Source organism: Pristiophorus japonicus, chromosome 8 (assembly GCF_044704955.1).
Source record: "Pristiophorus japonicus isolate sPriJap1 chromosome 8, sPriJap1.hap1, whole genome shotgun sequence".
Lineage (NCBI taxonomy): Eukaryota > Metazoa > Chordata > Chondrichthyes > Pristiophoridae > Pristiophorus > Pristiophorus japonicus.
Window position 1 is genome coordinate 36922639 of NC_091984.1, and position 27135 is coordinate 36949773.

General features: G+C 45.6%; 1 protein-coding gene across 1 annotated transcript in view; it reads left to right on the forward strand.

The window, feature by feature from the left end:
• szt2 (SZT2 subunit of KICSTOR complex) overlaps nucleotides 1–27135 on the forward strand; it is a 259721-nt gene that overhangs the window by 118912 nt on the left and 113674 nt on the right. Inside the window, exons 44-50 of the mRNA XM_070886683.1 lie at nucleotides 12464–12616; nucleotides 13734–13836; nucleotides 18198–18321; nucleotides 18412–18523; nucleotides 20770–20888; nucleotides 21971–22135; nucleotides 25126–25207. Coding sequence (XP_070742784.1) covers nucleotides 12464–12616; nucleotides 13734–13836; nucleotides 18198–18321; nucleotides 18412–18523; nucleotides 20770–20888; nucleotides 21971–22135; nucleotides 25126–25207 — 858 coding nt within the window. The remainder of the gene's footprint in view (nucleotides 1–12463; nucleotides 12617–13733; nucleotides 13837–18197; nucleotides 18322–18411; nucleotides 18524–20769; nucleotides 20889–21970; nucleotides 22136–25125; nucleotides 25208–27135) is intronic.

Sequence of the window (27135 nt, forward strand, 5' to 3'; positions counted from 1 at the left end):
GCATGACATTGTGTCATTATGAAGTTAGATAGATAACTTCTGCAGCGCTCCCATTAGTACTTGCCCTTTTTTTTGGAGAGGAGCTAATCAGGTTCAGGTGATATATGCAAAAATATTTAAACACAATGGTAAATATTAGTTGGTCATCAAATCCACCCAATCATTGCTGCTGATTTCAGGTGCATGCCCAATTTAATTACATTGACATATCTTTAGAACCTGGATCCTTGTTGATGGATTACGGATTGTCATGCCCAGGTTCAACAACGAGCCCCGAATTGTGATAAAACACTCGCTGGAGAATAAACCGGATGCCTATCACATTTTCCTATCATCTCCGAAAGTGGAAAATAATATATTGCCAACTCAGTGGATAAAGAGTAGGAACATGGGAACAGGAGTAGACCATTCAGCCCCTGGAGCCTGTTCTGCCATTCAGTTGCTGTTTTGTATCCTAACTCCATCCACCTGCCTTGGCTCCATATCCCTAATACCCTTGGCTAGCAAAAAATAAATCAATCTCAGATTTAAAATGATTAATCTACTGCTTTTTGTGGGAGAGAGTTCCACACTTCTACTACTCTTTGTGTGAAGAAGTGTATCCTAACTTCTCTCCTGAATGGCCTGGCTCTGATTTTAAGGTATGTCCCCTTATCCTAAACTCCCCCACCAGCAGAAAACATCTCTATCTACCCTATAAATTCCTTTCAAAATCCTAAGTCCCTTAACCTTCTATATTCCAAGGAATACAAGACTGGTTTATGTAATTGCTCCTCATCATTTATCTCTTGGATCCCTGGTATCATTCTGGTGAATCTGTGATGCACTACTTCGAAGGCCAATATATCTTTGATAAGGTGCAGTGCCCAGAACTGTACACAGTACTCCAGATGTGGTCTAACCAGGACTCTGTAGAGCTATAGCAAAACTTCCTCCCCTTTATATTCTAGCCCTCCATTAGCCTTTTATGATTTTTTTTGTATGTAACCACTACATTTTAGTGATCTGGGTACATTGACCCCTAAATCTCTTTGGACTTTCACCTTTTCTAGCTTTTTACATTTAAAAAATACTCAGATCTATCTTTCTTAGGTCCAAAATGGATGACCTCACACTTACCTACTTTGAAATCCATCAGCCACAGTTAATCTATCAACATCTCTTTGTAATGTTGTACTCCCATCTACACTACTTAGTGCGCCACCTATCTTTGTGTCATCAACAAACTTGAATATATGGCTCTCTATTATATTAGCTAATTCATTATTTAATATAGTGAATAGTTAAGGCCCCAGCACAGATCCTTGTGGGACATCATGAATCACTTCCTTCCAATTTAAGTACATATCCATTATCCCTATTCTCTGTCTTCAACCACCTAACCAATCTCCCAACCAGGTCAATAATTTGCCTTCAATTCCATGAGCTTTAACTTTAGCTAACAGTCTCTTATGTGGAACCTTATCGAATGCATTTGGGAAAGTGCGAAAGTCCGAGAGGCGGGAGTGCGTGGCGTTGGTGAGGTCTATAAAGGCCCAGGTGTGTGGAGAGGCGGCGACAGTCCGAGAGGCGGGAGTGTGTGGCGTTGGTGAGGTCGATAAAGGCCCAGGTGTGTGGAGAGGCGGCGACAGTCCGAGAGGCGGGAGTGTGTGGCGTTGGTGAGGTCGATAAAGGCCCAGGTGTGTGGAGAGGCGGCGGCAGTCCGAGAGGCGGGAGTGTGTGGCGTTGGTGAGGTCTATAAAGGCCCAGGTGTGTGGAGAAGCGGCGGCAGTCCGAGAGGCGGGAGTGTGTGGCGTTGGTGAGGTCTATAAAGGCCCAGGTGTGTGGAGAGGCGGCGGCAGTCCGAGAGGCGGGAGTGTGTGGCGTTGGTGAGGTCTATAAAGGCCCAGGTGTGTGGAGAGGCGGCGACAGTCCGAGAGGCGGGAGTGTGTGGCGTTGGTGAGGTCTATAAAGGCCCAGGTGTGTGGAGAGGCGGCGACAGTCCGAGAGGCGGGAGTGTGTGGCGTTGGTGAGGTCTATAAAGGCCCAGGTGTGTGGAGAGGCGGCCACAGTCCGAGAGGCGGGAGTGTGTGGCGTTGGTGAGGTCCATAAAGGCCCAGGTGTGTGGAGAGGCGGCGACAGTCCGAGAGGTGGGAGTGTGTGGCGTTGGTGAGGTCTATAAAGGCCCAGGTGTGTGGAGAAGCGGCGGCAGTCCGAGAGGCGGGAGTGTGTGGTGTTGGTGAGGTCTATAAAGGCCCAGGTGTGTGGAGAGGCGGCGACAGTCCGAGAGGTGGGAGTGTGTGGCGTTGGTGAGGTCTATAAAGGCCCAGGTGTGTGGAGAGGCGGCGACAGTCCGAGAGGCGGGAGTGTGTGGCGTTGGTGAGGTCTATAAAGGCCCAGGTGTGTGGAGAGGCGGCGACAGTCCGAGAGGTGGGAGTGTGTGGCGTTGGTGAGGTCTATAAAGGCCCAGGTGTGTGGAGAGGCGGCCACAGTCCGAGAGGCGGGAGTGTGTGGCGTTGGTGAGGTCTATAAAGGCCCAGGTGTGTGGAGAGGCGGCGACAGTCCGAGAGGCGGGAGTGTGTGGCGTTGGTGAGGTCTATAAAGGCCCAGGTGTGTGGAGAGGCGGCGACAGTCCGAGAGGTGGGAGTGTGTGGCGTTGGTGAGGTCTATAAAGGCCCAGGTGTGTGGAGAGGCGGCCACAGTCCGAGAGGCGGGAGTGTGTGGCGTTGGTGAGGTCTATAAAGGCCCAGGTGTGTGGAGAGGCGGCGACAGTCCGAGAGGCGGGAGTGTGTGGCGTTGGTGAGGTCTATAAAGGCCCAGGTGTGTGGAGAGGCGGCGGCAGTCCGAGAGGTGGGAGTGTGTGGCGTTGGTGAGGTCTATAAAGGCCCAGGTGTGTGGAGAGGCGGCGACAGTCCGAGAGGTGGGAGTGTGTGGCGTTGGTGAGGTCTATAAAGGCCCAGGTGTGTGGAGAGGCGGCGGCAGTCCGAGAGGTGGGAGTGTGTGGCGTTGGTGAGGTCTATAAAGGCCCAGGTGTGTGGAGAGGCGGCGGCAGTCCGAGAGGTGGGAGTGTGTGGCGTTGGTGAGGTCTATAAAGGCCCAGGTGTGTGGAGAGGCGGCGACAGTCCGAGAGGCGGGAGTGTGTGGCGTTGGTGAGGTCTATAAAGGCCCAGGTGTGTGGAGAGGCGGCGACAGTCCGAGAGGTGGGAGTGTGTGGCGTTGGTGAGGTCTATAAAGGCCCAGGTGTGTGGAGAGGCGGCGACAGTCCGAGAGGTGGGAGTGTGTGGCGTTGGTGAGGTCTATAAAGGCCCAGGTGTGTGGAGAGGCGGCGACAGTCCGAGAGGTGGGAGTGTGTGGCGTTGGTGAGGTCTATAAAGGCCCAGGTGTGTGGAGAGGCGGCGACAGTCCGAGAGGTGGGAGTGTGTGGCGTTGGTGAGGTCTATAAAGGCCCAGGTGTGTGGAGAGGCGGCGGCAGTCCGAGAGGCGGGAGTGTGTGGCGTTGGTGAGGTCTATAAAGGCCCAGGTGTGTGGAGAGGCGGCGACAGTCCGAGAGGTGGGAGTGTGTGGCGTTGGTGAGGTCTATAAAGGCCCAGGTGTGTGGAGAGGCGGCCACAGTCCGAGAGGCGGGAGTGTGTGGCGTTGGTGAGGTCTATAAAGGCCCAGGTGTGTGGAGAGGCGGCGACAGTCCGAGAGGCGGGAGTGTGTGGCGTTGGTGAGGTCTATAAAGGCCCAGGTGTGTGGAGAGGCGGCGACAGTCCGAGAGGCGGGAGTGTGTGGCGTTGGTGAGGTCTATAAAGGCCCAGGTGTGTGGAGAGGCGGCGACAGTCCGAGAGGTGGGAGTGTGTGGCGTTGGTGAGGTCTATAAAGGCCCAGGTGTGTGGAGAGGCGGCGACAGTCCGAGAGGCGGGAGTGTGTGGCGTTGGTGAGGTCTATAAAGGCCCAGGTGTGTGGAGAGGCGGCGACAGTCCGAGAGGCGGGAGTGTGTGGCGTTGGTGAGGTCTATAAAGGCCCAGGTGTGTGGAGAGGCGGCGACAGTCCGAGAGGCGGGAGTGTGTGGCGTTGGTGAGGTCTATAAAGGCCCAGGTGTGTGGAGAGGCGGCGGCAGTCCGAGAGGCGGGAGTGTGTGGCGTTGGTGAGGTCTATAAAGGCCCAGGTGTGTGGAGAGGCGGCGGCAGTCCGAGAGGCGGGAGTGTGTGGCGTTGGTGAGGTCTATAAAGGCCCAGGTGTGTGGAGAGGCGGCCACAGTCCGAGAGGCGGGAGTGTGTGGCGTTGGTGAGGTCTATAAAGGCCCAGGTGTGTGGAGAGGCGGCGACAGTCCGAGAGGCGGGAGTGTGTGGCGTTGGTGAGGTCTATAAAGGCCCAGGTGTGTGGAGAGGCGGCGACAGTCCGAGAGGCGGGAGTGTGTGGCGTTGGTGAGGTCTATAAAGGCCCAGGTGTGTGGAGAGGCGGCGACAGTCCGAGAGGTGGGAGTGTGTGGCGTTGGTGAGGTCTATAAAGGCCCAGGTGTGTGGAGAGGCGGCGACAGTCCGAGAGGTGGGAGTGTGTGGCGTTGGTGAGGTCTATAAAGGCCCAGGTGTGTGGAGAGGCGGCGACAGTCCGAGAGGCGGGAGTGTGTGGCGTTGGTGAGGTCTATAAAGGCCCAGGTGTGTGGAGAGGCGGCGACAGTCCGAGAGGCGGGAGTGTGTGGCGTTGGTGAGGTCTATAAAGGCCCAGGTGTGTGGAGAGGCGGCGGCAGTCCGAGAGGCGGGAGTGTGTGGCGTTGGTGAGGTCTATAAAGGCCCAGGTGTGTGGAGAGGCGGCCACAGTCCGAGAGGCGGGAGTGTGTGGCGTTGGTGAGGTCTATAAAGGCCCAGGTGTGTGGAGAGGCGGCGGCAGTCCGAGAGGCGGGAGTGTGTGGCGTTGGTGAGGTCTATAAAGGCCCAGGTGTGTGGAGAGGCGGCGACAGTCCGAGAGGCGGGAGTGTGTGGCGTTGGTGAGGTCTATAAAGGCCCAGGTGTGTGGAGAGGCGGCGGCAGTCCGAGAGGTGGGAGTGTGTGGCGTTGGTGAGGTCTATAAAGGCCCAGGTGTGTGGAGAGGCGGCGGCAGTCCGAGAGGTGGGAGTGTGTGGCGTTGGTGAGGTCTATAAAGGCCCAGGTGTGTGGAGAGGCGGCGGGAGTGTGTGGCGTTGGTGAGGTCTATAAAGGCCCAGGTGGGTGGAGAGGCGGCGACAGTCCGAGAGGTGGGAGTGTGTGGCGTTGGTGAGGTCTATAAAGGCCCAGGTGTGTGGAGAGGCGGCGACAGTCCGAGAGGCGGGAGTGTGTGGCGTTGGTGAGGTCTATAAAGGCCCAGGTGTGTGGAGAGGCGGCGGCAGTCCGAGAGGCGGGAGTGTGTGGCGTTGGTGAGGTCTATAAAGGCCCAGGTGTGTGGAGAGGCGGCCACAGTCCGAGAGGCGGGAGTGTGTGGCGTTGGTGAGGTCTATAAAGGCCCAGGTGTGTGGAGAGGCGGCGGCAGTCCGAGAGGCGGGAGTGTGTGGCGTTGGTGAGGTCTATAAAGGCCCAGGTGTGTGGAGAGGCGGCGACAGTCCGAGAGGCGGGAGTGTGTGGCGTTGGTGAGGTCTATAAAGGCCCAGGTGTGTGGAGAGGCGGCGGCAGTCCGAGAGGTGGGAGTGTGTGGCGTTGGTGAGGTCTATAAAGGCCCAGGTGTGTGGAGAGGCGGCGGCAGTCCGAGAGGTGGGAGTGTGTGGCGTTGGTGAGGTCTATAAAGGCCCAGGTGTGTGGAGAGGCGGCGGGAGTGTGTGGCGTTGGTGAGGTCTATAAAGGCCCAGGTGGGTGGAGAGGCGGCGACAGTCCGAGAGGTGGAAGTGTGTGGCGTTGGTGAGGTCTATAAAGGCCCAGGTGTGTGGAGAGGCGGCGACAGTCCGAGAGGTGGGAGTGTGTGGCGTTGGTGAGGTCTATAAAGGCCCAGGTGTGTGGAGAGGCCGAGCTGGTGAAGCTGCAGCGGGGAGAGAAGGCAAAATAGAAGTAGAAGGGAATCAAAAAGTGATGTCACAGCCAATGGGGTAAGTGATTGGCTGGTGATTGGTGAGTAGCTTTTCTTTTTATTTTTTATATCAGTAAGTAACCTGTTAACATTGTTGTTGCCAATTTAAGGGTATCTAAGGGTTAAGTCATGGCAGGAGAGCTCGGTCACGTGATATGCTCCTCCTGTACTATGTGGGAACTCGGGGACACTTCCGGTGTCCCTGACGACTACGTGTGCGGGAAGTGTATCCGCCTCCAGCTCCTGACGGACCGCGTTGCGGAATTGGAGCTGAGGGTGGATTCACTCTGGAGCATCCACGATGCTGAGAATGACCTGAGTAGCACGTGTAGCGAGTTGGTCTTACCGCAGGTGAAGGGTCCACAGCCAGCTAGGGAATGGAAGACCAGCAGGAAGAACAGTGCAAGGAAGGTAGTGCAGGGGTCCCCTGCGGTCATCCCCCTGCAAAACAGATACACTGCTTTGAGTACTGTTGAGGGGGATGACTCATCAGGGGAGGGCAGCAGAAGCCAAGTTCATGGCACCGTGGCTGGCTCTGCTGCACAGGAGGGCAGGAAAAAGAGTGGGAGAGCAATAGTGATAGGGGATTCAATTGTAAGGGGAATAGATAGGTGTTTCTGCGGCCGCAACTGAGACTCCAGGATGGTATGTTGCCTCCCTGGTGCAAGGGTCAAGGATGTCTCGGAGTGGGTGCAGGACATTCTAAAAAGGGAGGGAGAACAGCCAGTTGTCGTGGTGCACATTGGTACCAACGACATAGGTTAAAAAAAAGGATGAGGTCCTACGAGACGAATTTAAGGAGCTAGGAGCTAAATTAAAAAGTAGGACCTCAAAAGTAGTAATCTCGGGATTGCTACCAGTGCCATGTGCTAGTCAGAGTAGGAATCGCAGGATAGCGCAGATGAATACGTGGCTTGAGCAGTGGTGCAGCAGGGAGGGATTCAAATTCCTGGGGCATTGGAACAGGTTCTGGGGGAAGGTGGGACCAGTACAAACCGGAACCAATGTCCGAGGGGGAGTGTTTGCTCGTGCTGTTGGGGAGGAGTTAAACTAATATGGCAGGGGGATGGGAACTAATGCAGGGAGACAGAGGGAAACAAAAAGGAGACAAAAGCAAAAGACAGAAAGGAGATGAGTAAAAGTGGAGGGCAGAGAAACCCAAGGAAAAAACAAAAACGGCCACTGAATATAAAGGGGCTGCAGGAGGGGTCAAAACTAAAAATCATGGTTTAAAAACTAGGATTAAAACACTCTACCTAAATGCACGCAGCATTCAAAATAAAGTAAATGAGTTGACAGCACAAATCATTACAAATGGGTATGATTTGGTGGCCATTACAGAAACATGGTTGCAGGGTGGCCAAGACTGGGAATTAAACATACAGGGGTATCTGACGATTCGGAAAGATAGACAAGAAGGGAAAGGAGGTGGGGTAGCTCTGTTAATAAAGAATGATATCAGGGCAGTTGTGAGAGACGATATTGGCTCAAATGAACAAAATGTTGAATCATTGTGGGTGGAGATTAGAGATAGTAAGGGGAAAAAGTCACTGGTGGGCGTAGTTTATAGGCCCCCAAATAATAACTTCACGGTGGGGCGGGCAATAATCAAGGGAATAATGGAGGCATGTGAAAAAGGAACGGCAGTAATCATGGGGGATTTTAACCTACATATCGATTGGTCAACTCAAATTGCAGGGGGTAGCCTGGAGGAGGAATTCATAGAATGCATACGGGATTGTTTCTTAGAACAGTATGTAACAGAACCTACAAGGGAGCAAGCTATCTTAGATCTGGTCCTGTGTAATGAGACAGGAAAAATAAACGATCTCCTCGTAAAAGATCCTCTCGGAATGAGTGATCACAGTATGGTTGAATTTGTAATACAGATTGAGGGTGAGGAAGTTGTGTCAGAAACGAGCGTACTATGCTAAAACAAAGGGGACTACAGTGGGATGAGGGCAGAGTTGGCTAAAGTAGACTGGAAACACAGGCTAAACGGTGGCACAATTGAGGAACAGTGGAGGACTTTTAAGGAGCTCTTTCATAGTGCGCAACAAAAATATATTCCAGTGAAAAAGAAGGGCGGTAAGAGAAGGGATAATCAGCCATGGATAACCAAGGAAATAAAGGAGAGTATCAAATCAAAGACCAATGCGTATAAGGTGGCCAAGGTTAGTGGGAAACTAGAGGATTGGGAACATTTTAAACAACAGCAAAGAATGACTAAAAAAGTAATAAAGAAAGGAAAGATAGATTACGAAGGTAAACTTGCGCAAAACATAAAAACAGATAGTAAAAGCTTTTACAGATATATAAAATGGAAAAGAGTGACTAAAGTAAATGTTGGTCCCTTAGAAGATGAGAAGGGGGATTTAATAATGGGAAATGTGGAAATGGCTGAGACCTGAAACAATTATTTTGCTTCGGTCTTCACAGTGGAAGACACAAAAACCATGCCAAAAATTACTGGTCACGGAAATGTGGGAAGGGAGGACCTTGAGACAATCACTATCACTGTGGGGTAGTGCTGGACAGGCTAATGGGACTCAAGGTAGACAAGTCCCCTGGTCCTGAAGAAATGTATCCCAGGGGAGGTACCAGCGGATTGGAAAGCAGCTAATGTAATGCCTCTGTTTAAAAAAGGGGGCAGACAAAAGGCAGGTAACTATAGTTTAACATCTGTAGTGGGGAAAATGCTTGAAACTATCATTAAGGAAGAAATAGCGGGACTTCTAGATAGGAATAGTGCAATCAAGCAGACGCAGCATGGATTCATGAAGGGGAAATCATGTTTAACTAATTTACTAGAATTCTTTGAGGATATAACGAGCATGGTGGATAGAGGTGTACCGATGGATGTGGTGTATTTAGATTTTCAAAAGGCATTCGATAAGGTGCCACATAAAAGGTTACTGCAGAAGATAAAGGTACGCGGAGTCAGAGGAAATGTATTAGCATGGATAGAGAATTGGCTGGCGAACAGAAAGCAGAGAGTCGGGATAAATGGGTCCTTTTCGGGTTGGAAATTGGTGGTTAGTGGTGTGCCACAGGGATCGGTGTTGGGACCACAACTGTTTACAATATACATAGATGACCTGGAAGAGGGGACAGAGTGTAGTGTAACAAAATTTGCAGTTGACACTAAGATTAGTGGGAAAGCGGTTGTGTAGAGGACACAGAGAGGCTGCAAAGAGATTTGGATAGGTTAAGCGAATGGGCGAAGGTTTGGCAGATGGAATACAGTGTCATAAAGTGTGAGGTCATCCACCTTGGGGAAAAAAACAGTAAAAGGGAATATTATTTGAATGGGGAGAAATTACAACATGCTGAGGTGCAGAGGGACCTGGGGGTCCTTGTGCATGAATCCCAAAAAGTTAGTTTGCAGGTGCAGCAGATAATCAGGAAGGCAAATGGAATGTTCCTTCATTGCGAGAGGGATGGAGTAGAAAAGCAGGGAGGTCCTGCTGCAACTGTATAGGGTATTGGTAAGGCCGCACCTGGAGTACTGTGTGCAGTTTTGGTCACCTTACTTAAGGAAGGATATACTGGCTTTCGAGGGGGTACAGAGACGATTCACTAGGCTAATTCCGGAGATGAGGAGGTTACCTTATGATGATAGATTGAGTAGACTGGGTCTTTACTCATTGGAGTTCAGAAGGATGAGGGGTGATCTTATCGAAACATTTAAAATAATGAAAGGGATAGACAAGATAGAGGCAGAGAGGTTGTTTCCACTGGTAGGGGAGACGAGAACTAAGGGGCACAGCCTCAAAATACGGGGGAGCCAATTTAAAACCGAGTTGAGAAGGAATTTCTTCTCCCAGGGGGTTGTGAATCTGTGGAATTCTCTGCCCAAGGAAGCAGTTGAGGCTAGCTCATTGAATGTATTCAAGTCACGGATAGATAGATTTTTAACCAATAAGGGAATTAAGGGTTACGGGGAGCGGGCGGGTTAGTGGAGCTGAGTCCACGGCCAGATCAGCCATGATCTTATTGAATGGCGGAGCAGCCTCGAGGGGCTTAGATGGCCTACTCCTGTTCCTAATTCTTATGTTCTTATGTTCTTATGAAATCCATATCAACTACATCCATAGACATTCCCCTGTCTACTACTTTAGTTACTTCCTGAAAAAATTAATTTAGGTTCGTTCGACATGATTTACCTTTACAAATCCACATTGGCTCTCTCTAATCAGTTCAAATTTCTCTTAATTGCTCAGTCACTTTGTCCTGAATTATAGATTCCAGTAAATTCCCCACAACAGATGTTATCCCAGTAGGTCTATAATTTCCTGATTTCTTTCTCTCGCCTTTCTTGAAACTAATTGACCATATTTACAGATGAAATAGTAAATCAAAGCAAAACGACATAGCAAAAGTACTTAGCAGCACAATACTTAAGATGGGTTTAGACAGGTTACATGCAGGAAGAATGTTCCCAATGTTGGGGAAGTCCAGAACCAGGGGTCACAGTCTAAAGATAAGGGGTAAGCCATTTAGGACCGAGATGAGGAGAAACTTTTTCACCCAGAGAGTGGTGAACCTGTGGAATTCTCTACCACAGAAAGTTGTTGAGGCCAATTCACTAAATATATTCAAAAAGGAGTTAGATGTAGTCCTTACTTCTCGGGGGATCAAGGGGTATGGCGAGAAAGCAGGAATGGGGTACTGAAGTTGCATGTTCAGCCATGAACTCATTGAATGTCAGTGCAGGCTCGAAGGGCCGAATGGCCTACTCCTGCACCTATTTTCTATGTTTCTAAAACAAATAATGGAGCTAAATTCGATCTAAAAAGCATTAACCTACCCTTTACAAGAAGAGTGTATCTCACAGTATGACGAGCAACAGTTGGGTTTGTTTCTTTTGTGGATATTCAAGATTTGGTTATATACATGTCCGATCCACAGAGATCATTCCGTGTGTGTCAGGATAAAAGACTAGCAGCCTTTGATTATAACCCATGGATCTTTCATCATAGATTTTAATATTCTCATCCTTGTTTTCAAATCCCTCCATGGCCTTGCCTCTCCCTACCTCTGTAAACTGCTCCAGTCCCATAACCCCCTGAGGTAACTGCGCTCCTCCAATTCAGGCCTCTTGCACATCCCCGATTTTTATTTGCTCAACCGTGCCTCCAGCTGCCAAGTCCCCCCGAGCTCTGGAATTCCCTCCCTCCCGCCGCTCTACCTCTCTTTCCTCCTTTAGGATGCTGCTTAAAACCCATCTGCCCTATTATCTCCTTATGTGGCTAGATGTCAAATTTTGTTTGATAACACTCCTGTGACGTGCCTTGAGATGTTTTACTACATTAAAGGTGCTATATAAATACAAGTTGTTGTTGTTAAAGTCACTGAGGGGAAAATTGCGGACAGAGGCTTCCTTCGTACGAACGCATCCGACCTGAAAAAAATCTATGGAATTACCTGTTGATCCCAGAGAAACGTAGGATTCTGGTCCGAGGCCTTCATTTGCTGTACAGCGTATGTCTTCCATGTACGGACATCTATGTTGTAATCACGTGGGCCTGGACCACCAATCACTAGGTAATATTCTCATTGATAATGGGAACTCCATTTGTACAAGCTCCCATTACTATCAATGAGAACAACCCCCTAAAACAAGAAACACAGCACAATAAATTAAAAAAAACCACTTCACATATTTAAAATTAAATGTAATTAAATGTTTTAGAAAAAAAAATATTTTTTGGAAATTTTTGTTAATATGCTTTAATAGGGTTTAAAATAAGCTTACCTTAATGGACAGGGTTTTTAACATCAAAAATGAAAGAAAAATGTAATTTCATCAATGTTTTAAAAGTGTTACGCTGGTCAAAGCACGCTATGCGCCTGCTTTTACCAGGCGTAAAAGTTTGAAGGACATTCGCTGGGCATGAGTTAGGCAAATAGCCCAATCTCTGCCGAGCGGACGTCCTTCCTGCGGGGATACGTAGGATCTGTCTGAAGAAATTTTGACAGATCGGTAAAGCCAGTTTTCTGCGCGTGCTCATCACGCCCTGAGAATCGGCTTTAGCGAGGCCTCGCCAGCTCCATACGCGCCTGGCGAGACCACAATTTTTGGTCCACTGTGTTTGAAATAAAAATATTAAACCCAAGGGATTAACAGATGTATGGCTCTGAGCTGAGGTGTTAATAGCTAGAAGATACAGTTTCCTCTGAGCTTTACATTTGGCAGTGGATTTTCATAATGGCTTCGTAATCTCACTATGTATATCACTGTCTAACAATCCCCATATATTAGCATTTCTCATAATCTGTTCCTATTTTCAAAGTAACTGATTTAATTGGTTTCTGAACTGAGGAAGACCGTTTCCATTTAACTCCAGCTATCAAGTAAACACAATTCTCAGTTTCCATCACACACACCATCCATCTTAAATTCTATAAACGCTGTGTTCTTGAAGATCTTATTGTTTCTCGTTAATTTTTATCTGTTCACTCACAGACTATTCAGCAGATGATAATTACCAGTCAAGGGATTACTTGGCTGCTACAATGCATATTATACCAGGCCATTTTGCCTGCGAAGTGGTGTGGAAGACCATCATACATATCCATCCTCGACTCAAGATGGGACCCAACATGGGTGTCGCAAGAGGTATGCAAAATTTTGGGGGTTTTTACCCGATGTATTTAATTGGGTTTGGTGCCACTGCGCACTCCCATATAAGTGTTCCCCATGAATCAGAGTGCCACTTTACCTGCTTAATAGCTAGGTAAATATAGTCTGACCAATGGGTTGAACAGAGGACCGTTGTCACTGTACTCTAGCCTACCAGAATATATCATGGGCTGCCATGTGATCTCCGTCTTTGCTAAGGTGAAAGAATATATACATCAGACTGTGCCATAGCCTATAAGCCAGTAGACACAATTACTGAATATTAAACAGGTAAATGAACAGTATATTGACAGTAAATATAAACTTTACTAGTCTCCTTGAAATGTCAAATAAAGGACACTTGTTTCAACACTCAGCATAAAACTGATCTTTGAAGGGCAGTCACTTAAATCTTGTGTGGCCATCTGCTACCTCGCTCATTAACTTCATATTGCTGATGGCCCCAGACTGAATGGTTGCAATATTTATCAAGATATAGCTTTAAATTCCTTTGACAATATCCCAAAACAAAGCAATATTAAAAATAGTACCCTCTCGCAATTAGAATAAAAATAAAATAGTGCAGATGATGGAGATCTGAAACGTAGTCGGAAAATGCCAGGCACAGCAACACGGTTCTGATGAAGGGCAGTGTCTGCAATGTTAACTTTGTCTCTTCTCTCCACAGATGCTGTGCATGTCTTGCTGGGTGTTTTCAGCATTTTTCGATTTTGTTTCCCTCATAATTAGTTAGGTTGTTCGAGATTCACAAGATTCAAAATGGTCTTTGCCCATGTAAATACAGCTGCTGAACAAACATGCACTATAAACAGTTCCATAGGTAGCCTATATTTGAATTGAATGGCTAGGTCTATTGATCTGTTCGAAAACACTTGAATAAGAAAGATCAAATTAAGGGAAGGTAATCTAGCATTGTCGGATCTTAACCTGAAGTATTGTTATTAACTGTGAATTTAACCCCCTTTATCCACAGTCCTACATTGTTGCAGTGTAAGTGCCCTTCCTGATGTTGTATGACTTGTAATTTTTCTCCTAATTTTGTGCATATCCTAAATGCCTCACTTCACATGTACTGTGTTTATTTCTCTTTCAGCTATTCAGGCCCTAAGATCTGTTCTAAATGCTTTCTCAGTTGTGAACAGGAAAAACATGTTTGTGTACCAAGAAAGGGCCACAAAGTCTGTATTTTACCTCAGGTAAGAACACAATCCAGTGGACATTGCCCAATGTGCTGCAGTAATTGGGAATAAATTGGCAGTCTCACTCCAGCCACAAGACTGGGATAAGGCATGAGAAACAGAAAAGATTATACTGGTGTCACAAGGGGTTGGGATTAAGACATGAGGAGGAGACTTAACCCTTATCTAACTGTGACGTATACCTGAACTTGAGAGTATTTGATAACGATATTGGATACCAGAAGTGGAAAAATATTCAGCTTACCATGTTAGCGCTCCTTTCCTTTGGGACCATAAAAAATCAGTCAAAAAATATATATATTTAAAGGAATAACAGCAATTCTGTACGGTGAAAGCAGTGAGCACTGACTGGTGTTATTGGTATTGGCATTAAAGGTCTTGTAGGAGGAGTTGAATAATTGAGAGATATTTGAGAAGGCATCATTCTCATTAAAAAAAAACTTCTGGATTCATTTTTCAAGCAGTGGATTGTCTCTCATACATCACACAATCTGTTCCAAAAAGCTCCAAATGTGGTTCTAACTTTTCTTTGGTCTTGTTCAGGCAGAATATCAATGATGAACGGGTTTTGGATACCATATTTCTGATGACATGCTATGGAATGCAATTCAGCAAAAAACATGTGTGCCTGAAAGGAAGCATCCTTTGTACTGATGACTATAGGGCTAGAGGGAGTGATACTAAAATAGGAGGCATCGTAAATAATTCTAAGGATCAAAGGAAGTTGCAAGGCAATGAAAGTCTAAAAATGAGCTGTTTTCATTAGAACAGAGGGAATTAAGGGATTATTTGATGGAGGTGCGTAGATTTGGGTAGCATTGCTGGTTAAAGAAGAGATTAATGCAATAGTTAGGAAGGACATTAGCTTGGATGATGTGGAATCTATATGGATAGAGCTGCAGAACACCAAAGGGCAAAAAACGTTAGTGGGAGTTGAGTACAGACGTCCAAACAGTAGTAGTGATGTTGGGGAGGGCATCAAACAGGAAATTAGGGGTGCATGCAATAAGGGTGCAGCAGCTATAATGGGTGACTTTAATATGCACATAGATTGGGCTAACCAAACTGGAAGCAATACAGTGGAGGAGGATTTCCTGGAGTGCATATGGGATGGTTTTCTAGACCAATATGTCGAGGAACCAACTAGGGGGGAGGCCATCTTAGACTGGGTGTTGTGTAATGAGTAATGAGAGAGGATTAATTAGCAATCTTGTTGTGCGAGGCCCCTTGGGGAAGAGTGACCATAATATGGTGGAATTCTGCATTAGGATGGAGAATGAAACAGTTAATTCAGAGACCATGGTCCAGAACTTAAAGAAGGGTAACTTTGAAGGTATGAGGCGTGAATTGGCTAGGATAGATTGGCGAATGATACTTAAGGGGTTGACTGTGGATGGGCAATGGCAGACATTTAGAGACCGCATGGATGAACTACAACAATTGTACATTCCTGTCTGGCGTAAAAATAAAAAAGGGAAGGTGGCTCAACCGTGGCTATCAAGGGAAATCAGGGATAGTATTAAAGCCAAGGAAGTGGCATACAAATTGGCCAGAAATAGCAGCGAACCCGGGGACTGGGAGAAATTTAGAACTCAGCAGAGGAGGACAAAGGGTTTGATTAGGGCAGGGAAAATGGAGTACGAGAAGAAGCTTGCAGGGAACATTCTGACGGATTGCAAAAGTTTCTATAGATATGTAAAGAGAAAAAGGTTAGTAAAGACAAACGTAGGTCCCCTGCAGTCAGAATCAGGGGAAGTCATAACGGGGAACAAAGAAATGGCGGACCAATTGAACAAGTACTTTGGTTCGGTATTCACTAAGGAGGACACTAACATCCTTCCGGATATAAAAGGGGTCAGAGGGTCTAGTAAGGAGGAAGAACTGAGGGAAATCCTTATCAGTCGGGAAACTGTGTTGAGGAAATTGATGGGATTGAAGGCCGATAAATCCCCAGGGCCTGATGGACTGCATCCCAGAGTACTTAAGGAGGTAGCCTTGGAAATAGCGGATGTATTGACAATCATTTTCCAACATTCCATTGACTCTGGATCAGTTCCTATCGAGTGGAGGGTAGCCAATGTAACCCCACTTTTTAAAAAAGGAGGGAGAGAGAAAACAGGGAATTATAGACCGGTCAGCCTGACCTCAGTAGTGGGTAAAATGATGGAATTAATTACTAAGGATGTCATAGCAGCGCATTTGGAAAGAGGTGACATGATAGGTCCAAGTCAGCTTGGATTTGTGAAAGGGAAATCATGCTTGACAAATCTTCTGGAATTTTTTGAGGATGTTTCCAGTAGAGTGGACAAGGGAGAACCAGTTGATGTGGTATATTTGGACTTTCAGAAGGCTTTTGACAAGGTCCCACACAAGAGATTAATGTGCAAACTTAAAGCACATGGGATTGGGGGTAGTGTGCTGACATGGATTGAGAACTGGTTGTCAGACAGGAAGCAAAGAATAGGAGTAAATGGGTACTTTTCAGAATGGCAGGCCGTGACTAGTGGGGTACCACAAGGTTCTGTGCTGGGGCCCCAGCTGTTTACACTGTACAATAATGATTTAGACGAGGGAATTAAATGTAGTATCTCCAAATTTGCGGATGACACTAAGTTGGGTGGCAGTGTGAGCTGCGAGGAGGATGTTATGAGGCTGCAGAACGACTTGGATAGGTTAGGTGAGTGGGCAAATGCATGGCAGATGAAGTATAATGTGGATAAATGTGAGGTTATCCACTTTGGTGGTAAAAACAGAGAGACAGACTATTATCTGAATGGTGACAGATTAGGAAAAGGGAGGTGCAACGAGACCTGGGTGTCATGGTACATCAGTCATTGAAGGTTGGCATGCAGGTACAGCAGGCAGTTAAGAAAGCAAATGGTATGTTGGCCTTCATAACGAGGGGATTTGAGTACAAGGGCAGGGAGGTGTTGCTACAGTTGTACAGGGCCTTGGTGAGGCCACACCTGGAGTATTGTGTACAGTTTTGGTCTCCTAACCTGAGGAAGGACATTCTTGCTATTCAGGGAGTGCAGCGAAGGTTCACCAGACTGATTCCCGGGATGGCGGGACTGACCTATCAAGAAAGACTGGATCAACTGGGCTTGTATTCACTGGAGTTCAGAAGAATGAGAGGGGACCTCATAGAAACGTTTAAAATTCTGATAGGTTTAGACAGGTTAGATGCAGGAAGAATGTTCCCAATGTTGGGGAGGTCCAGAACCAGGGGTCACAGTCTAAGGATAAGGGGTAAGCCATTTAGGACCGAGATGAGGAGAACCTTCTTCACCCAGAGAGTGGTGAACCTGTGGAATTCTCTACCACAGAAAGTTATTGAGGCCAATTCACTAAATATATTCAAAAAGGAGTTAGATGTAGTCCTTACTACTAGGGGGATCAAGGGGTATGGCGAGAAAGCAGGAATGGGGTACTGAAGTTGCATGTTCAGCCATGAACTCATTGAATGGTGGTGCAGGCTAGAAGGGCCGAAAAGCCTACTCCTGCACCTATTTTCTATGTTTCTATTTATTTATACAAAGACAGTAGAAATAGACTGTTTCCAATAACTCAGGTGTCGAAAACAAGGGGATATAGATGTGATTTAATATAAAAGTTTTAGGCGAGAGCAGGAGAAACTATTTTATACAGAGTGTTGTCAGGCTGTGGAATGCACTACTCACGTTAAGATTAGGTTGGTTAGGTGATTGAAGGAAAGTGAGATAATCAGATATAGATCAGGGCAGGCATACGAGATTAAGACTACTGCCCATGTAGAGGATAAGCACCGACACATACTGGTTGGGCCAAATGGCTTGTTTTGTGTTGTAGTTTCTATATAATTCTATGATGGGTGAGAATTCCAGTTGCTTCTATGCAGATGCAGGTTCCGATTTAGCTAAAATAAATGGAAGCGGTAGGTTTTGATCAGATGATAATGAAATGCTCAAAAATGTAAAAATAAATGAGGCAGTGAAACAAGTAGCCCAAGGAGATAAGAATGTGAATTTTCCAGTTTAAGTTTGAAAAGAGACCGTCCTAGTTATAGGTACAGAAAAATACTGTTTTTCATTGGTTTCATTATATTCTGCTAATTTTTGGAGGGGGTTGGCAGGTTATGATAATGGGTGGTCAGCTCCTGCTTGGTCATTGCATGATTAGGCCCAGATTGGGATAGGGAATTGCTTTACTAGCTGACATTCAAATAAATCACATGCATCATGTTATGCCATTATAGTTTTATAATGTAATATAATATTACAGTAAAATGTTTTGTATTTCTCACTTTAAACACGTCACGTAATCTAGTATCCGACCTGTGATAACTGCTTTCTCCCTTCACTTCGTGTCCATTCTTACAGACTCTCTGAAACAACATGGAGTGGAAATACACTGGACTCAGATAGGGAGGGGCAACCCATGCTGTCTTCTCGTTCACTGGCTTTAACACGCAGCCAGGAACCCATACTTGTGGATGAACTAGGGGTAAAGTCAAATTGTGATCTTTTTATGTCTCATTTTTATCAGAACTGATTGGGTCTTTTCTCAATGTCTGTTCTTTTATTTTTAATCCAGAGTTACAAACCCTATGTGGATTCCACACCCTCCCGCGGTGCAGAGTCATTGCGACCCGTTGGGCAAGTAGATAAACACATTCTGCTGATGGTACATGGTGTAGGACAGGCAGGTAGGTTTGCAATTGGTGGTGGAATAGCAGGATCATCCTGACAAGGTGGGAATAAAATTGCTGTAAACTTAGGAAAATGTATCCAGGAGCAACAAGTGAAATTACAAACTGATGAACAATCAAACTTCCAAAATGGAAATGTAGCTGTGAAAGATTAGCTTGTAATATTAAGAAAGCACTTTTAATCAAAATCTTTTGTATCGCTCTTTTCTAGTCACTGATTGAAATGTCATGCACACTGTCAGCCAAGGTTGAGGGTAAGGCAGAGAAATCAGCTGAACCTAATAAAGTTACACAGGTTCTGCTGCCTTTTCAACTTCAGCTTTTGCCTCTTCCTCCTCTCCGATTTCAAATGCAATTCTCACACGGTACTGTTTGGATCTCCATCTCTCTAACGCGTGGAAATCTATACCAAAGAAGAACAACTTGCATTTCGTGACCATAAAAGCCAATTAGGTATTTTTTGACGTGTAGTCACTGTTGTAAATTAAGGACCATTGCAATGAATTTTTGCACAGCAAATTCCCACAAACAGAAATGTGATGATGACCAGATAATCTGATTAGTGAAATAAAAACGGGAAATGCTGGAAATCCTCAGCGGGTCAGCATCTGTTCTAATGAAAGGTCATCAACGTGAAATGGGCAGAATTTTAACATGGGTGTGCAGGTGGGGTGGGGGGGGCGGGGGCTTAAATTGGGAAAAATTCCGAGCACATCTGGAAGCCGGCTCCAAACCACCGACTTCTGGGTTTTATGGAGGCGGTACAAGGGACGGGCAGCCAATCCGCTGCAAGGAGACGGGTTGGCATTTTAAATATTTTTAATTAGATTGGTAGCCTCACGGGAACAGTAGCATTGTGGTTACGTTACTAGATTAGTAATCCAGAGGCCAGGACTAATGATCCGGAGACGTGAATTCAAGTCCACGGCAGCTGTGGAATTCAAATTCAGTTAATTAAATAAGTCTGGAAAAAAAAAAGCTGGCATCAGTAATGGTGATTGGCATAAAACCCATCTTCTTCACTAATGTCCATTAGGGAAGGAAATCTGCCGCCCTTACCTGGTCTGGCCTATATGTGACTCCAGACCCACAGCAATGTGGTTGACTCTTAGCTGCCCTCTGCATTGACCTAGCGTGCCATGCTAGGGTAATTATGACTGGTCAAGAAATCGTGGCCTTGCCAGCGACTCCCATATTCCATGAATTAATAAAAAGCAAAAAAAAACTCACCACCGTTGCAGACTTCACAGTGGACAGCCGGGTTTTGGAAAACCTGGTAGCTGAAGCAAGGCGAGGACAGCTTCGAGGAAAAGGTATGTGCCTTAACAGCACTGCTTGTGGGCCAGGAGGAGCAGCCCCCCAAGCTCCACCCTCATTAGACCTCCCTCCTCCCCCATACAAAGGCCCCGGGGGGGGGGGGGGGGGGGGGGTGTCAGGAATCTGACCAACACCCCCATCCCCTCCCCCCGGGGTCAGGGATCGGAGTTAAAACTCCACAGCATCCAGGTTTCCCGTCCAAAACTCGGCCCCCTCCTCTCCCCACCGCGCCTCTCCCCCGGGCCTACGTAACTCGCCCCTGTTAATATCCTGGCCGTTAATTTTGTTTCTCTTCTGCACAGATGCTGCCTGATCTGATTATTTCCAGCATTTTCTGTTTTTATTCCAGATTTCCAGCATCTGCAGTATTTTGCTTTGGAAATCTGTTTGAGTGATGTTGGTTGAGGGATCAATATTGGACAGGATACCGAGAAGCACTCCCCTGCTCTTCTTGGAATAGTGCCATGGGATGTTTTACAGGCAGAAGGGGCGTCAGTTTAATGTCTAATCCAAAAGACAGTACCTCTGATAGTGCAGCACTCCCTCAGTACTGCACTGGAGTGTCAGCCTAGATTATGTGCTCAAATCTCATGTTCTTGAATCCACAACCTTCTGAGTCAAATGTGAGAGTGTTAGCACTGAGCCATGGCTGTATTTGCTATTTCAGTATTACCAGTAGTAGGTCATGGTAATTATATATTCCTGCAATATTCAGCCCAGTCAGGTGAAGTGTGTTGGAATCATCTGTTTGTAACTCAGGTCCAGTGCAAAACATTTGTTAATGTTAATACAAATGCACATCTAATAGTTTGATGTTGTCATCCTGAATAGATAATTATATTTGTGCACATTTTAGTCTGATTTGCACTACATAGTAATGTTACTGTGTTCATTGATTGTTTAAATTGCATTACTGGTGTTTTCAGGGCCTGAAATCACAGATGAGTTGGTGAAGGTCCTGCGAAGGCGATTGGATGAGACAACACTTGATATTATCACAGTCATGCTGGTCCGGAACTGCAAACTGACTCCTGCTGATGTAGAGGTATTGTAAACATTGAAATGTCACGTAAAGTGAAGAGGTGACTGGGTGCACTGATGCTGTCAATCTCTCCACTGTTTCAGCAGTTGGAGGTATGAAGCAGAAGTTGGGTATTACTAGGTTTAAGCTGCTTTTACTTGAGTGAAGTGACGGCAACTGCCTAGTTCTTCTGCAATAGCTGCATTTGGAACTGCAAGTGGTCCAATTTCCATTGTTGAGGCAGCAATGGAGACCCGTTTATTTTGTGGCTAGAGAATGATATCCAGTGAAAGAATGTAGTGCCACACTCCCAAAAACAGAGTTGCAATGTAAAAACACTATTAATCAACAAAGAAATTAATGTTAACGACTTTTATGTAAAGAGCATCATTGAAGCACGAGTCTTCTTTGATTCTGGTTAGATTGTAATGCTACAAAAGCAGCCCACAGGATGGCAGTAGTGGATTGTGACAATAACGGAGGATGTTTGTGATTTTGTTTTTAAGGTTGAAACTGTCATTTTAATCCTTAATGTAGTTGTTTGAATTTAAAAAATTTCTTCTACTTTTTTATTTACTTGATTCTAAAACCTTTAATTTTTTTTAACTTTAAATGGCTATTATGCATTTCATTTCGAGTCACAATAGTAAAGCGACAATCTTACTACTAGGGGGATCAAGGGGTATGGCAAGAAAGCAGGAATGGGTACTGAAGTTGCATGTTCAGCCATGAACTCATTGAATGGCGGTGCAGGCTAGAAGGGCCGAATGGCCTACTCCTGCACCTATTTTCTATGTTTCTATGTCTATCTTGTGTCTCTCCCTAAAGATCTGGTCCTGAAACTACAAGTTCTCACCTCAGATTGTATCTCTGTCCTTTCCCTGAGTGTTGTTCGCAGTGAATCTCAGCAATCTGAGACCTGCTTTTGATGCTGACAGAAAGCAATCCTGATTAGTCAGCACCATAATACTTAAAAACACATAATGTTTATGGCAATGATGCATTGCAGCACATTCCTAAGGCATGTATTGGATAATTCAGTTTGGAAGTTATGGTGAATTATTAAGCAATTACTTTTTGAAAACTGGTATTTTTTTTCTTTGCAGTTTATACAGCCACCTGGCACACCTCCAACAGAAGTAGTGCAGTTCACAATCCCACACTGCTGTCTACCGTGGCTGTACGCTGTTGCATATTACCTGCGTCAGAACCTGCTGATTTTCCTTCATACTCCAAAATACACAGACAGTAATGTAGAACATCATTTCCAGGTAATTTTTTGGGGATAGAGGGCTGCAATTGGCTGAAGATGTTGTTTTATTCCTAAAAGCATAAGACGTAAGATTTGTTCTGCTAAGTGGGATAATGTACTTTGCCTGCATGGCTGTTTCCTTTGAGCCTAGCTGTAGCTATCTCTAGCCGTCTGCAGCTTTGTGAGTATGCGTTCTGTAGCATTTCTTTTGTGTCTCTGATGATGATTATCTCAGTCTGGTTTCTAATGGTTCAGGTGGATGTAGTTTACATGTCACCTTTTACAGCAAATGCAAGTATAAGTAAGATTGCAACTCTTTACCAAGCCCAAAACCAAACAAAGGACAGGATAGACCTGTGGCCAGGTGTGGGATCATGGCTTGAATTTTAATGTTTTGCTAATTATAAAAATTCACTGAAAACTCTGCATCATAAACAGAAATTAGTGTTTTGGTGTCCAATTTACATTTAAGAAATTCTGAGCAGCCCACTCAAAAAAACTGATTCTTTTCCATAGGGCGATGAGCCTCTGTAAATGCTGACACAGTAACCTGTTTTGTAAGGGAGATGTATTATAATTATACGGTTAGTGTATCTACGTGAGATGTTACATGAATATCTTATCAAATATCCACTGTTCACTCTATAGCCACAGGAGATTATGCAAAGCATAGAGTTCCAAATATTAGTGAATTGTTCTCTTTTACTTAGTGTCTACTCATGCATGTATAGTCGCTGACACACCAACACACTAGTCGTGGTATGAGGCATGAGTAAATTGTTCCCTATTATCCACTATAAGAATATAAGAAATAGGAGCAGGAATTGGCCATTTGGCCCCTCGAGCCTGTTCCGCCATTTAATAAGATCATGGCTCATCTGATCATGGACTCAGCTCCACTTCCCCGCCCACTTCCCAGAACCCTTTATTCCCTTATCGCTCAAAAATCTGTATCTCTGCCTTAAATATATTCAATGTCCCAGCCTCTACAGCTCTCCGGGGCAGAGAATTCCACAGATTTACAACGATCTGAGAGAAGAAATTCCTCCTCATCTCAGTTTTAAATGGGCGGCCCCTTATTCTATGTCCCCTAGTTCTAGTTTCCCCTATGAGTGGAAATATCCTCTCTGCATCCACCTTGTTGAGACCCCTTCATTATCTTATATGTTTCGATAAGATCACCTCTCATCCTTCTGAACTCCAATGAGTACTGCCCAACCTACTCAACCTATCTTCATGTCAACCTATCTTCATAATTCATCTCCGAAATCATGCTAGTGAACCTTCTCTGAACTGCCTCCAATGCAAGTATATTATTCCTTAAATAGGGAGACCAAAACTGAATGCAGTACTCTAGGTATGGCCTCACTCATACGCTGTACAGTTGTAGCAGGACTTCTCTGCTTTTATACTCCATCCCCCTTGCAATAAAGCCTAATGCTCCATTTGCCTTTCAGATTATCTGCTGTACCTGCATATTAATTTTTTGTGTTTCATGCACAAGTACCCTCAGGTCCCTCTGTACTGGTGTCCAATTTTTCTCCATTTAAATTATAATTTGCTTTTCAATTTTTTCTGCCAAAGTGGATAACCTCACATTTTCCCAATTTATACTCCCATCTGCCAAATTTTTCCCCACTCACTTAGCCTCTCGATATCCCTTTGCAGATTTTTTGTGTCCTCCTCACAATTTGCTTTCCCACCCATCTTTGTATCATCAGCAAACTTGGCTACATTACACTCAGTCCTTTCATCCAAGTCATTAATATAGATTGTAAACAGTTGAGGCCCCAGCACCGATCCCTGTGGCACCCCACTAGTTACTGTTTGCCAACTGGAAAAAAAAACATTTATCCCGACTCTCTGTTTTCTGTTAGTTAGCCAATCCTCTATCCATGTTAATATATTGCCCCCAATCTCATGAACTTTTATCTTGTGCAGTAACCTTTTATGTGGCACCTTATCGAATGCCTTCTGGAAATCCACATCCACTGGTTCCCTTTTCTCCACATCGTCAAAGAATTCCAGCAAATTTGTCAAATATGATTTCCCTTTCAAAAAGCCATGCTGACTGTGCTTGACTGAATTATGCTTTTCCAAATGTCCTGCTACTGCTTCCTTAATAATGGACTCCAGCATTTTACCAACGACAGATGTTAGGCTAACTGGTCTATAGTTTCCTGCTTTCTGTCTGCCTCCTTTTTTAAATGGGGCATTACATTTGCGGTTTTCCAATCTGCTGGGACCTCTCCAGAATCCAGGGAATTTTGGTAGATTGCAACCAATGCATCCACTATCTCTGCAGCTATTTATTTTAAAACCTAGGATGCAAGCCATCAGGTCCAGGGGACTTGTCCACCTTTAGTCCCATTACTTTACCGAGTACTACTTCATTAGTGACTATTTTTAGTTTCTCCTTCCCTATAGCCCCTTGATTATCCACTATTGGGATGTTTTTAGTGTCTTCTACCGTGAAGACCGATACACAATATTTGTTCAAAGTCTCTGCCATTTCCCTGTTCCCCCTTATTGATTCCCCAGTCTCATCCTCTAAGGGACCAACATTTACTTTAGCCACGCTTTTCCATTTTAGTATCTGTAGAAACTCTTACTATCTGTTTTTATATTTCATGCTAGTTTCCTTTCATAATCTATCTTCCCCCTCTAATAATTTTTTTGTCGTTTTTTTGCTGGTATTTTAAAAGTTTCCCAATCCTCTGGCCTCCCACTAGTCTTGTCCAATTGGTGTGCCCTTGTTTTCAATTTGATACCATCCTTTATTTTCATAGTTATCCCTTCTCTTAGTCTTTCTTTCTCATTGGAATATATTTTTGTTGAGATTTATGAAATACTAGGTATGTGTGCAGGTGCTATTCTCGTTATCATGTGTGTATTGTGCAAGAGATTGCATTAGGTGAATATATTTTGATGGACTCATTTGAGATTATTTTGATGGTGGATTGAAATTCCTGGGTATGAAATTTACTTCATTTTCTTTTCTTTCTACAGCATTACACTCATGGAAAAAGTGTATCCGATGCAGACATCTACCTCTACAATAAACCTGGTGGTCAAGGAACTGGTGGGAAAGGTAACACACAATTTTCCTTTCAGCTGGTGAAATATGCATCAGTTTTTAACTGGGCACTGCCTCCATTTTGTTGCAAAATGAAAACTAGCAACTACATTAAACTTTTATCATTCATTAATCTCAATTTACAAATGGAATATTCTGTCATTGGTACAAGTTAAGACTGCTGTCTCTTTAAATCTGAATGCAATCTTAGAGTCGTTCTTTTCTTATATATATCTTGTATATCTAGCTTCATTCTGGAACACATTGGCTGTGGTTAGAATATGTCAAATTTCTTAGCTCAATTTTTGTACCAGTTATTTTTTTAAATTCTTGAATATTGGAGGTCAAGGAATTTTATTTCCTGTAGTTTTGTGCACTGTTTTGCAAGAATTCTAAAGTTTGCTAATTTCATGTAGTCCTCTTTCAACTTACTGATGCCTGTGCAAGTTAATTAGGTTTTGGCATCTGGTTCCTGCCAGGATCCTTTTCTGTGATGGCCACCCACACATATTTTCATTGTCTTCCATTTTGGCACAATTTTTAGCCCATATTGTTTCTAGGAATAACCATTGGTTACTTTGAAGGACATCATTTTGGCCTTTTGGATTTATTGAGGAACAAAGGTGAAGTGCCAAGCCTTATTGTGTGAGATACCATCAAGGGTGAAAAGAGTAAAAGGGAAGATGAGATCGATTGCTGAATAGTAATTAGGAGATGCTAATGTTGGTTTTTAAAACCCAAAGATTATTGGAGAAAAGAAAAACAGCAAGAGTGTTATTAAAGTAGAGAGACACTGTTACGATTGTTTATTAGATATCATGGGGGATGGAGGGGAGAGTGGTGGAGGTGGGGGGCGGAGAAACCCAGGGTGGGGGACAGGAGGGGCCAGCATTGCAGCGAAGGTCTGGGGGGGGGTGCGAAGTGTGTTGGAGGGGCGGGCCTGGGGGCTCTGTGCCTCGGTGCGGGGAGTGTTTAGAGTGGGGTGGACAGGTTGACTGCGCAGATGGCGGTTAGTGGATGTGGTGTGGTTGGCGTCGCGGGGGTGTGGCTCCGGGGTGACCGGGGCTGGGGGCTTGACATCCGGGGGTGTTTGGCATTTGGGAAGGATTCTGACAGGACGGGGCGGGTTGGGTGCGGGGGGAGTGTTCCCGGTGTTGGGTGGGTCCGGAGCTGGTGGGGGGGGGGGGGGCGGGCTGTTTGGGGCTGGGATTGGGAGAGACTTCTTCACTCGGGGAGTTGTTGGCCTGTGGGGTTCCCTGCCGTGGAGAGTTGTTGATGCCAGTTCATTGGATGTGTTCGGGAGGGAGTTGGATGTGGTCCTTGCGGCTGGGGGGGTCGGCGGGGGGGTGTGGAGGAGGCGTGGGGGGGGAAGTGCTGGGGTGGGTGATCAGCCATGATCTTGTTGAATGGTGGTGCAGGCTCGAAGGGCCGAATGGCCTACTCCTGCACCTACTTTCTATGTTTCTATCTCCAGTTTGCTATATTCCTATTCCTTTATGGATATCGGTGATCAAAGAAGAGTGTTAATTTACTTTCCGGTAGGTGCAGTCTTCCTTATTCTTTGAACACAATACAGTCCCCACGAGTGAAGTTCCCTCCCTGCTAACGCCTGACTTTGAGCTCTTGTGGTGGAATTACTAGATCTTAAAATTTTACCAGCTGTTGGTGTATGCTCTCACGACCTAACTGCTGACACTGCTGTTGGAAAGAATTCAGGATGTGTTCCAAAGTGAGGATAGATATCCGAGTGGGTAGGAATCCAAGATATACATTGAATTTAATAGGACAGTGCCCTTGGGTGCCTTTCCCCAATAAGAATGATACAGTATCCTGTTTGTACGTGGAGGTTCTATTGCATTCGAAGAAAGAAGAACTACACAGGCAGAGAAATCTTAACATTTATTATCAATATTATAATATTTTATGACCTTATTTTAATAGAA